This window comes from Etheostoma spectabile, chromosome 2 (assembly GCF_008692095.1).
Source record: "Etheostoma spectabile isolate EspeVRDwgs_2016 chromosome 2, UIUC_Espe_1.0, whole genome shotgun sequence".
Taxonomy (NCBI): Eukaryota; Metazoa; Chordata; class Actinopteri; order Perciformes; family Percidae; genus Etheostoma; species Etheostoma spectabile.
In genome coordinates, this window is record NC_045734.1 from 23,525,095 (window position 1) to 23,537,310 (window position 12,216).

Consider the following 12,216-nt stretch of genomic DNA (forward strand, 5'->3'; position numbering starts at 1 on the left):
CCCCCCCCCCCCCCCCCCCAATTGTCATGAATTAACATATCTAGAAAATGAAAAGAAATCACTGTACCAAATGTTCCCTCATGCATAGTTTGAGTACAGTGTATTGAGCCTCAAAGGTCTGTGTCAGACTTACCTAAATATAAAACTGGAGCAAAGTGATTAATCAACCAAAAATGGCTTGTCCAGGTGTTTACAAAGTCACCCCTCGCTCCTGCCACCAGTTTGAGCAGGACTTCTACACGTACGATACGTAAGTAATGAGATGCTGTGTCCGTTTTATTTCTGGGTTAAAAGAGTGTTCTCCCTCGATACAGTTCAACCAAGTGACTGTTAACCTGTGTTGAACAGCTCGGCCCCAAGTATCCTGACCCTCACCGCGGTGCGACATCACATGACCGGGCTCATCACCACCGACAAGATCCTAGACGTTACAGTTACTATCAAGTAAGGATTCGCCATGGCTAGGCCTGTAACAATAATTACACAATTCAATTGTTTTACATAATCGTGGGTTTCTCTGTTGAACCTCAATGAATTGCTAACATTAGCTAAGGTTTTAAGGCTTATGTCTTGTATTGTTGACTTTGTTTAGATATGTCAAATTGCAATTATAGAAGGGATTATTGGTCAGACTAAATAGATTTATTATTATTTCAATTGTTAGTTGTGGGCACATGACCTCATACACATTCATAGCAGCAAAAATGACAAGGGGGGGATACAGTTAGAAAATAATGTTTTACGATAAAGAGGCCTTGTTTACTTTATAGGCTGTGCATTGGTGGTGTTACATTATCTGGATCACATACCAGTAGTCTCGCTTTTCCAGACCCTCCTCCAAAGCGCGCTGAAGGAGGGTCTGGCTACTCCACATAGTATTCGGGGATGGGAGGAAAATCGGCTCTGGCTATTTGGCATTTCTTTAAAATAATCACAGTCGTCTTGGGCGGTGCTAAGCACCGGAGAAAAGCTGCAATGCCGCTGCAAAATAGGCTCAGAAGGAACTTGTTTTGGTGAAACATGGGTACGTTTTTAAATATTGTTTTAGTCGTGCAACAGAAGACTCAGTTTGGACAGAAAGTCCATAGTCCTCATATATCGACCAGAGTTTAAAATGCCAACACAAAGGAAGCCTGAGGATATCCGGCCTAAATGAGTGAAATCCGGCTGCAACGGAGCAATCCAGGTAGTGGAACGTATAGGCCATAGATTAAATACTAGTGATATAAAACCAAAACATGTATCCTGGTATTCATTCAAAGCTTTCATTTGTCAAAAAAAAGTAGTAAATATTTTGAATTTGACTGAAAGAGACAATTATATTATTTATTTATTTTATATTTTTACACACACACACACACACACACACATTATTTTTTTATATTCTCAATTTTTTCTGAGACAAATAATTATACAGCAAAATTTGGAATTGTTACAGCTCTAAACATGGCTATGCTTATTTTTCATAGAACCCTGTGTGTTAATATTGGCACAGATGGCATCCTTTCATGTGTTTTTTTTTTTTCCCTCCTCTCTCCTCCCTCCCCTGTCAGATCATCTATTGAGAGTGAGCCGGCGCTCGTGCTGGGTCCCCTGCGGAGCCTGGAGGAGCAGAGGCAGGAGCAGCAGCTGCAAGAGATTCAACTGCGTCGTCAGGAACGAGAGCGTCGCGCTGCCGAAGAGGACGGAGGTGCCAGGGGCGATAGCCCTCCTATCCAAGAGAAGGCCGATGAACTAACAGGCCCCTTCCACTATGAGTTCTCCTACTGGGCCCGGTCAGTCGCACTGCATTTTTGCATTTTTACACTTTTGTTTCTGGGTTCCATTAGTTTGGCATGGTGGATCGCTGTTGCTCAGATAGTGGCGAGAATCAAAGCTGTAGCAAATTTGAAATGCTTTGTCATTGCAGTTTGGAACTGAACACAGCACCATAGATGTGGTATTTATCAGTTTTCTACAAAGCATAAGATTTACCTCCACTTGTCTTTTAGCTACACACTCAACAGAATGTTAAGCTCAGTTATTGGATGTTTCCTAATGAAAGGCAAGTCGAAGAGTTGTAGTAAACTTCTCTGTTAATGTCCACAGGCTAGGTGTTGACCGTCCCGCTATGAATGGAATTATTTATTTATTTATTTTATTTGTAGTGAGCACACTGCACCAAATTCCTAGCAACTTGAAAGCATTGTATCTTGACTTTTTATTTATTTAATTAGATATTTTCTCATGCATTTGCTTATCTGACAAGCTTTAAAACCACTCCAACTGTGAGTCCCATTAAAATTGTCTGTGGAGAAAATTAAACAGGACTTTTACTTTAACCCTAACCACTTCGCAACATTTATTATTAGCGGCTGGTTGACCACTTATCCACTATTAATAACCACCGTGTCTAAGTCTGAGAGTCTTGCTTAGTCTTGAACCTCATGTGATGATGCAGCGAGTTAAAATAGACTGTGACTGTACAGGGCTGGAGAGAAGATCACCGTGACACCTTCATCCAAGGAACTACTCTTCTATCCTCCTGAGGTAGAGGCCACTATTACCGGAGGTAAGTTCATTACACACACGCGCACGCACATACTTGCACATGCTTAGAATTGTTTTGCCCAGACTTCCAACTGTATTGTTTAGATGGAGAAAGAGCACATAACATAATGGCATCCTAAATCCTTTAGTACAAACACGCTACCTCAAAAGTGATGACACGCTCTCGACAGACTCGTGTCCAGGTCGGCTGGTGGACATCGCAGGGCGTGCAGGTCTCTTCTTGGAGGGCAAGGTGACACCGGAGCTACAGGGTGTGGAGATCTCCATCACTGAAAGAGGAACTGCTGCACCACTCATTACCGTGGCCACCAATGAGATGGGAGCATACAGGTATGAGAACCCAGCACTTCACATGAGAGATGAAAACTAGAGGAAGGATGTTAGAGACTGCGACACAAGCTGAAAACAGCCGTCCTATAAGTCTGGATGCTACATTTTTGTCATACTGAAAGGAGAAGAGTCCAGATCTTGGGGTTCTGCTACACATTCATGTGCTAAACAAGTCATAAATATACCTAGAAGCCAGCCCATAAACACATTTGAACCCCAAAAGAAGTTTAGAAACCGCAGCGATGTCTGGGTCCTAGTTTAAGGCAGGACTTTGCTGTAAAAGCCCAGAGAGTAAAAAAACAAACGCAAAAGGTTGAATCCCTAGATCCCCAGATAATTAAATCACAATCTGCACCTGAGAGAACAACCAGTTTGTGCAGTCTGTTTAAAAGGACCTGAGGGTAAACACTGTCAAAAGCTGCACATAAGAGTGCCAGGGCTGTAGCTTTTAGCTCATGAAGCGCTGCATCTGTGCCATTCTGTGGCATGAAAACTATATTGAAATGTTTGACTTGGCTTGTTTGTTCAAGCTTGCTCCAGCGTTTAAACAGATGTCTTGTTTGCAGATGAGCAGGTGGTTGCCACGCTAGCAACCATAATTGAGCACACAAACATTAAATGTTTAGATTTAGTGTGACTTGCACTTTCTGAGGATATTGCAATCTCTAATGTTAGGGTTCATCGTAAAATTGTTGTTTTTTTTCACTTGTCCAGTCGAGCAAATGGAAAAAAAATGCCCTACTTTTAGTGGCCCTTATACAATTTTTTTATTGAAAAACGTCAAAGGGTTATTAAAAAATCAAGTCAAGGCAAAAAAAAATGTATATACCCCATCGCGTAACTTGCCCAAAAGGGGCTAATGGGTTATTATTTGGGCTATTGGGTTATTATTTGGGCTATTGGGTTGTTATTTGGGCTACTGGGTTATTATTTGGGCTATTGGGTTGTTATTTGGGCTACTGGGTTATTATACGGGCTACCGGGTTATTATGTTTACTTGCCCCCGGCCATTGGGAAACCCTTATTATTGAACCCCTAAAATTTTTGCTGCCACGGTATTGACATAGAGCAGACACAAAACAGGGTTTCAGCTATGTAAGCCTACATGTAGCAGCAGCGTACTGCCGCTCCTTCATAAAGTCATAAAGTCGTAATTACACAACTCTGCAGCGCCGTCTGCTCTGCTGGACTCAAGCGAAGTATCATCTGCTCTCTTTCCCCTTTCACTCGTGTATTCATGGCAACCAAATGAACAGGAACAAAATCCGCAACATAAGATCCGCACTCATGTGGGTCCTGGGAAATATGACAGCTACAATTTTTTGGAAAATAGCATTGTGGACACTGAATTTGACGAAAGAAGCTAACGTAAGCGAACGCTTCAGTCCCACTGCCTTTAACTCCCCGCTGCAGGAGACGCTGTATTCCTCCGTCACGCTGTAAAAACGTTACTCATGAAACACTATGGAGTTCTAACCAACGTTGTGCTCCTCTCTTTGCCTCAGTGTGGGTCCGCTCCACAGCGATCGGCAGTACAACATCAGTGCCAGTAAAGAAGGTTTCGTCCTGAGTCCAGTGGAGGGAACCCTGGGAGATTTCAAGGCGTTCGCTCTGGCTGGTGTCACCTTCAAGGTACAATGTGACCAGTCCTCACATTATTAACATCCCAGTAATCGCCAGCCACTTTTAGCCCTACTTTAGCTGACACTTCTCATCCAGAATAAATTTACAAGATGTAGCTCTTGGTTTACCTTTAGTGCTTTGCCCTGATTATATTATAGTGAATATGAAATGACTGTATGAAAGGCTGCTGTTGGTTCCTACTTTGTTTTCACAAAATACAATTGAATGAAACCATCACTGGTGATAGTTGAATCACTTCTCTGCTCTGCTGTGTGCTGCTGCCGGTGCTTTGCCTTTGTATTGCCTTTGTCAAGGGGGTCTGCAATTATCTACGCCGACCATGAGATCCTGGCACAAATGATCAGTGTTGGTTTCCCTTTTCAGACTGTGTGATGAACTGCTTTGAAATCTTCTGTGTAGCGTTTACAATGAATTTTGTGTCCTTATTTATCCTTCTTTTGTATATACTCTCTGGAATAGAACAGTAGAGATACTAAACTCATCTGTCTGTCTGATTATACCCATAATTTCACAATTTGACTCTCGTAATTTGAGCCCTGACTAAGTAATGTAATTTCTCTGTGCTAGTGTGGCTTCATCCCAATAGGCATTTTTCACCTGAGAATCTTTTATTTGAAAATACTACCTCCCAGTTCATCCACGGCTACCACTCTTTTCAAATTTGTCCAATTTCTATCATTTGTTTTGACAGACTCATGTGCTATAATAAGTGGTAAATTGGTATGTGTGGGTTCTGGATTCAGGGTTGTCATGGGTGCACATGTGTGGGCATAGACTACAAATCTGATTTATATCATTTTGAAAAACTTAATAAAAATAACAAGGGTTAAAGTCATTGTTAGAATTTTTAAGACCGAGAAAAATGTAAAAATATATACATTGTTGAAGATGTGCTTAGTTAAGCGTCCCCTGATGACATTAAAGAGCATAGGTCTACTTGTTGTTGCTGAGCCCCGGGCAGCCCCGGCCCAATGTAACCCCTGCGTATAACATGAGCTCTATAACTTGTGCTCTCCCTCTCTTTCCCTCGGTACTGTAGATCAAATCGGAGGATGGTGTTCCCCTGTCGGGTGTCCTCCTGTCTCTGAGTGGAGGCCAGTTTCGCTCCAACCTGGTGACTCAGGACACCGGCCTGCTCACTTTTAATAACCTGGTAGGGATCCAGCAATTTGTTAGTATACCTTCACCATCGTAATTTTTTTTCTGTGTTGTGAGATATTAATTCTGCTAAACTTCAACGCTGATTGTAGGAATTCTTTGACTTGTGTTGTGCTCCGGCTAATGTACTATTTTGATGTACCCACTGCTTATCTCTGCTCCAGAGCCCTGGTCAGTACTACTTCAAGCCCATGATGAAAGAGTTCCGCTTTGAGCCAGCGTCTCAGATGATCACAGTGGAGGAGGGTCAAAGCCTCAGTATCGACATAACTGGCATTAAGACTGCGTACAGGTATACAGATGAACCTTGATGCTGTTCTAGGGGTCCAGCTCCACAAATCTCCACAACACATGATTCAGAGCCGTGTCCTGATGTTGTACTATCGTCCTCAGCTGCTACGGAGCGGTGCAGTCTCTGAGTGGGGATGCAGAGAGGGATGTGGCCGTGGAGGCAGTGGGACAGGGAGAATGTAGTCTCTACAACGAGGACACTGTCACCGATGAGGAGGGTCGCTTCAGGCTCAGGGGTCTGCTGGTGAGTACGTTAGGAACCTGTTCAAATCAGATCTGAGGGTTTTAAAGTACTCATATTATGCTCATTTTCAGGTTCATAATTGTATTTGGAACCAGCATAGGTTTACATAGTTTAATTATAAAAAAACACCTTTTTTTTAGTTGTACTGCACATTGCTGCAGCTCCTCTTTTTGCCCTGTGTGCTGAGCACTCTGTTTTAGCTACAGGAGGCTAAGGAGTGCCATGCTAGCAGCTAGGCGAGCATTATAACGTGTGTTAGAAAGTGACGCACGTTTTTCACGGACGTAAAGGCTGGACTACAACAGAGCTGTTTGGAGTCGTGAACTAATGAATGTTGTTTCCTTACAGCCGGGTTGCAAGTATTTAATTCAGCTGCGAGCTGAAGGCAACGACCACATAGAGAGGGCCTTACCACAACACAGAGCTATAGAGGTAAGAAGTAAACTTAACAAAGGCCTGATAATGCCTGAATTATGCTTCTTCTTGAATCTGCCCTCGGAATTACGCTTCCCCATAAATGTGTAAAGCGCGTTCATGCGTGCGTGCGGTCTGTAAGAATCTGACTTGTAGAGGATTTCAGAGCATGCAGACTTTAAGAAGAGGTTATTCAAAGTATATTTTGTAACTAATCACTAGTTATTATATTACACCCATCTTGAATGTCATTGTTTAAGGGAATTCAAAAGGGATTAATTGAAAAATAATTTGTTTTTTTAATTAAATTTTGAAAAATATCTACTTAGTTTTTACACATTTTTGTTTGTATTTATTCTTATGCTCGTTTAACTTGTATGTTCAAGTTAAAAAAAAATACACATTACAAAATCTTACTAGCCTATTTTTAGCATTTTTCTTGATAATCAGGTAAACTCATGATATTGTTATATCGCAACATTACTTTTTCTCCTATTTCTGCAGCCCTACAACTATTTAAACTTTTATCAACTTTGAACTTCTAGTAAAAGACATTTTTGATCCTCCAATCCAATCAGTTACACATTTTCAGTGTCTTAGTGCTTTCCCTTTATATGTGGCAATGAAACCTAGTTAGGGTATGAAAAACTTTTGTAATTGAATTGTTAAAATAACTGTGGGAACCCTGTGATTATGACTTATCAGCAGCCTTATCACATGGGCCCTTCACTGTACGCAGAACAAAAGCAGCGGTAATCCCATTGCAAGTTTAAACCTCTCGGTTTATAATTTTAGCTTGTCTGAAAAGTGCAGGCCCCCTAATCTTTCTTGCAAGGCTGGAAATGCCTTAATTCCACTTAATTCTCTGTTATTATCACACCGTGTGACTTGTACAAACCTTTATCCACAGTTCACATTTGGCGTTTTCTTTAAGAGCCCAGGGTTGTATCTGTACATTAAGCTCTGTGTTCCCCCCTCAGGTCGGCAGTGATGACATTGAAGGGGTCAACATTATTGCATTCAGGCAAATCAATCAGTTTGACCTCAGCGGAAACGTCCACACATCCCCCGAACATCTGGCAACTCTATCGGTAGGACTACTTGGCTTACATTATCCCCGCATTGTGGTCCTTTCTTATTGAACAAACGCATACATTTCTGCAACTCACATGGCAGGAATGTGCAAAGTTTTTGAAGTTTGACAAACGTTTTTCCCCTCTCCCCTTTCATTTGTTCAGGTGAAGCTTTACAAGAGTGACAATCTGGACAACCCAATCAACACAGTCTCTCTGGGACAGTCCCTCTTCTTCAACTTCCCTCCTCTGGACAGAGATGGAGAGGTATCTGCTTTCATTTCTGCTCTCTTAATCATAAGGGATATTGTGATTTTCCTCATAGTCCTTAAACCAAAAGTCAGATTTTGTAGTCTACATTATTCACATTTTACATATAGAGCCCCTTTTTTCTTAATGTTAAATAGTTGTATTTATTGTTTGTTTCAGATTGATGTTTAATATGTTTATGTATGCACCAATAACAAAAGGCAAATTCCTCGAAAGTGCAATTTAATGGGTAATAAATCCTTTTCAGATTCTGATTCAGGGGGTATTAATGTCCATAATGTTGACACAATTGTAAACTTAAGAAATGTATAGATCTAGGACATGCTGCTGCTGCTGTTGGATCTGAAGTTGCCTTACTCTTTCTCAGGATTTCAATGCGGCCTTAAAATGTCTTAAATTCACTGAATTATTGTGTTCTAGGCCTTAAATTATTTTAAATATGTCTTAATTTTCCTACTTCCATGCAACTTTACCTCTGATGCTCTATTTTTAAAATCATTGTTCCGTGGTGTTGTAGTTCTTTCTTTTGCTAATTCAAAAATAAGTTTGCTGTATTATGACACATGTGACCAACATGCAACTTACGTTTAGGGATGGACATTCAAAGTCTTTTGATCCGGTGCCAATTTTGATTCCTCAGTTTCGATGCCGGTTCCTTAATGATACTTTTTTCAATAACATTGTAATAAAATCCATTTCAACATCAACACAAATACATCAAACACAAAACTTCTATTTTCCACCTTAATTGTGAATCAAAATAGTTGTTGGTAACATAAATGTTGGTTACACTGTTCACTCAGAATAACATTAACAACAAAAGAGAAACCTTTTTGCCACAACATGAACATATTAAAATTAATAAATAAACAAACAAATGGCATTGTGTACAGGCTAATATTGAATTAACTAAAACGCAAAGGGTTGTAAACAACAGACTTTTTAGTGCAAACTGTATAATGACACAAACCTTTAACAATACATTTGGTGACTGCCCTGTTGTCAACATTAAACTACCGTAATGGAGAACTAACTTAACTGCAAAGGAATGTAATTGAATGGCCCTGTTGAGGAAAGGTGCTGTAGAAATAAAGTTGCCTTGCCTTACAGCCCTAGTCCCTATGGCATAGAAATCACTGCTGTGCCTGCTTGTCTCAGAAAGTGTAACGTCAACAGCACCGCTTTTGCCTCGTCATTAAGATCATATTGTTGTCTGCATGAAGTTTTGAATAACTGTAACCACACTTGAAACCACTTTATCGGCATTGCCGTGACTTCAACAGAACTGCGTGCGTGCGTGCGTGCGTGCGTGCGTGCGTGCGTGCGTGCGTGCGTGCGTGCGTGCGTGCGTGCGTGCGTGTGTGTGTGTGTGTGTCAGCTCCGCTCTGTCAGTATGCAGTGAGAACAGATAAGCTTGCGATTGCTCTCGGGTACCAAAATTTGGTAAAAGATTTTTTTTAAATGTAATACTTGTAGGATCGGATTATTTCAGTCCGTGCCATAAAGTATTGACATTTAGTGCCCAGCCCTACTTATGTTGTAGCCAATCAGCTTTTGCCTATTGCCGCAAGTTTTTCTTTTCTTGAATTGTACCACAACCATAAAAAAACTACTCTTCAGCTACGGGGAAGTGCAAGTTTAGTAATACTTAGCTTGAAATATACAAAATGTATGGCTCAGTTGATAAAGGTATTAAATTAAATTCATAATGTTCTTAAAAAGTCTTAAATTTGACTTGGTGAAACCTGCAGAAACTCTGCTTTCTTCTCCAGAGCTATGTGCTGATGCTGTACTCAACGCTGGCCCACTCCCAGTATGACTTCACTCTGCCTCAGGTCACCTTCACCTCCAACGGCTACCACAAGCACGTCACCCTCACCTTCAACCCCACTGTAAGATGTTTGTTTTTTACCCATGGTGTGACCTACAGATTGTTTTAATTTTATTTAATTTTTTTTACTGCTAAGAACTACAGGATTCCTGATTGTTTTTTGTTTTTAACACCATAACAGTATAGATTGAGCGGTTTCCCATCTCTGGTTGTGTGTTTTATGCGTTTGCTCTCCCACAGCGTAAAGTGCCTGACCAGGATGTTGCCCAGGGCTCCTACATAGCTCTGCCCCTCACTCTGCTGCTGCTGTTAGCAGCGTACAACCACGAGAAGGTACATCATCCCCTCCACCTGCTCCAAATGTTCAAAGAGCTTTTCTTGCTCAACTGTTGAATTTCTCAATCTATTTAGTTGGAATAAATTTTGGCTTCATCATGTCCAAGTTTAAAATTTGGAAAGACATCAAGAAACATTTCTCTTTCTTGTTGTTTTATAATCAGTTCTTATTCACGTTAATCACATAAAATAGGTTTTAATATTTCAATTAAGAAACCGTTAATCCCAACAGGGTTGGATTTTAATACCTTTCGCTGATGTGTGTTTGCAGGTAATCCCCCTCCTGTTGCAGGTGGTGAACCGTATCCAGGGAGTGAGGAGCATGGCCCAGGCCAGCGGGGACAATGCCGCTCTGGACGAAGCCAAACGTCAGGCCAAGAGACAGAAGGCCAGGCGCACATGAGGACACAACCACGGCTCACCTCAGACCACAGCTTTGCTCACTAAAATGTACACTTGCACCCCCAGCCTCGGTGAGCACCGCGGTTAAGCTCGTAGAGGAGATGCTGGTTCACTAGATAAACCTCTTTAATGTTTGGAGGGGCTAATTGTGGGTGCTAGTGAACTATTTAGCGAGCTAAGATGTGATATGGCCCCGAGTGAAGCCCAGCACGGACCACTCCTTTTGCATTACCACCAACCTCATTAGCCGTTCAGATGCACTGGACTTATAGCTGACAATTTAAATTTGTCTTTTTTAACTTTTTTTCTTTTCTTTTTCAGGACACTCATTGTCTAAGAAAATTGTTAATATTTGTGATAGAGTTTGAGCCATTTTTATACCTTTGTAATTTATCTAGGTCAACACAATCTTTTGCTTGTAATTTGAAAGGACTTGAATGCTTTTGATTTGAGTCCCAACATAGTTTAGGACCATCAGCCGCTGTGGAAGATCATGAGTCTCACCTCCCAGCATTTGGGTCAATTCAGAGAATACACGAAGGAGATTTTCATCAGAATATGGCTTTGATAAGATCTAATGAAGACTTCCAGTATTAACTTAAGGTTATTTAAAATGTAAAGTTTAAATTGATTGCTATGGGATCAAATAAGGGTCGATAAGATTTAGAGCTCGACCCCAATGATTGTCAGTAATCATTTAAAAACTTGTTGTGTATCATGCTGGTAAATCCGTGGGGAACTCTGCATGAGTTGTTTGTGAATGTGTAGAGAAGATGTGTGGTAACATTTGAGAAGAATACATTTTTCACCAGTGAGGGTGATCAACAATCACAAGCTTTGTATTTACTTTTAAATTTCATTTCCAAAATCTCCTAATCTTTTTGATGCATATTTGACTCCAAGGATTTGATATTAAACTGAATCAGCCCCAAGCTGAATTGACTTGTAGAATGCCTCACAAAGGCATGATTGTGTAACCACTAACTACAATTGAAAGACAGCCAAAGATGCGCCTATAAATGCTTTCTTTTTTTTTTTTTTTTACCATTCAATCGTATCACTTAAATGTGAAACACCCACAATTTACTGTAATTCACTCCACTTTTTGATGGTATTTTATAAGCTGTTAAGTGTGATGCAAAATTGAGTTGAAATTTGGGTTTAAATACTGTGCGAGGGTTGTTTTTGCATGGGGTGAACTGGGGTGGTGGTGTGTGTGTGTGTGTGTGTGTGTGGGGGGGGGGGGGGGGGGAGTAGGGGGGAGCTATAGAGGATAATAGTTGATTAATTTATTAACATATGTCTAATCAGATGTGAAAAACTAGTTTGTATGCTGGGGAATGTCCTTCAGAAGTGTGTTTGTTTTTTGAAAGATATTCTGTCAGATAAAGTGTGTGAGAAGTTATTTTAAAGAGCAACTTAAATTTAAGAAGACTGACATCCACAGAAGGGAAAATGAATGGGAATATCTACAAAGGGTTTTTCATGACTGAGTAAAACTGCGAAAGATAAGGCAGAATTGTAAGCTCGTCTTACCGCTGAGCTGTGTTATGCACTGTGAAAACTATGGACCCTTATTATTTTTCTTATATAATTCATCTGCTCTGAGTTGTGGCTGACTTCCGTTGAAAGATGAAAAGGCCCCTGTCAATTTACTGATTTAAAAGATATTC

General features: G+C 40.7%; 1 protein-coding gene across 1 annotated transcript in view; it reads left to right on the plus strand.

The window, feature by feature from the left end:
- Positions 1-10,948, plus strand: part of nomo (nodal modulator) — a 19,322-nt gene extending 8,374 nt beyond the window's left edge. The window contains exons 17-31 of the mRNA XM_032528346.1: positions 187-250; positions 349-444; positions 1,554-1,775; positions 2,469-2,551; positions 2,721-2,880; positions 4,386-4,512; positions 5,564-5,677; positions 5,847-5,974; positions 6,076-6,217; positions 6,566-6,649; positions 7,612-7,722; positions 7,870-7,971; positions 9,747-9,866; positions 10,046-10,138; positions 10,413-10,948. Coding sequence (XP_032384237.1) covers positions 187-250; positions 349-444; positions 1,554-1,775; positions 2,469-2,551; positions 2,721-2,880; positions 4,386-4,512; positions 5,564-5,677; positions 5,847-5,974; positions 6,076-6,217; positions 6,566-6,649; positions 7,612-7,722; positions 7,870-7,971; positions 9,747-9,866; positions 10,046-10,138; positions 10,413-10,544 — 1,778 coding nt within the window. The 3' untranslated portion in view covers positions 10,545-10,948. The remainder of the gene's footprint in view (positions 1-186; positions 251-348; positions 445-1,553; positions 1,776-2,468; positions 2,552-2,720; positions 2,881-4,385; positions 4,513-5,563; positions 5,678-5,846; positions 5,975-6,075; positions 6,218-6,565; positions 6,650-7,611; positions 7,723-7,869; positions 7,972-9,746; positions 9,867-10,045; positions 10,139-10,412) is intronic.
- Positions 10,949-12,216: the final 1,268 nt, after the last annotated feature.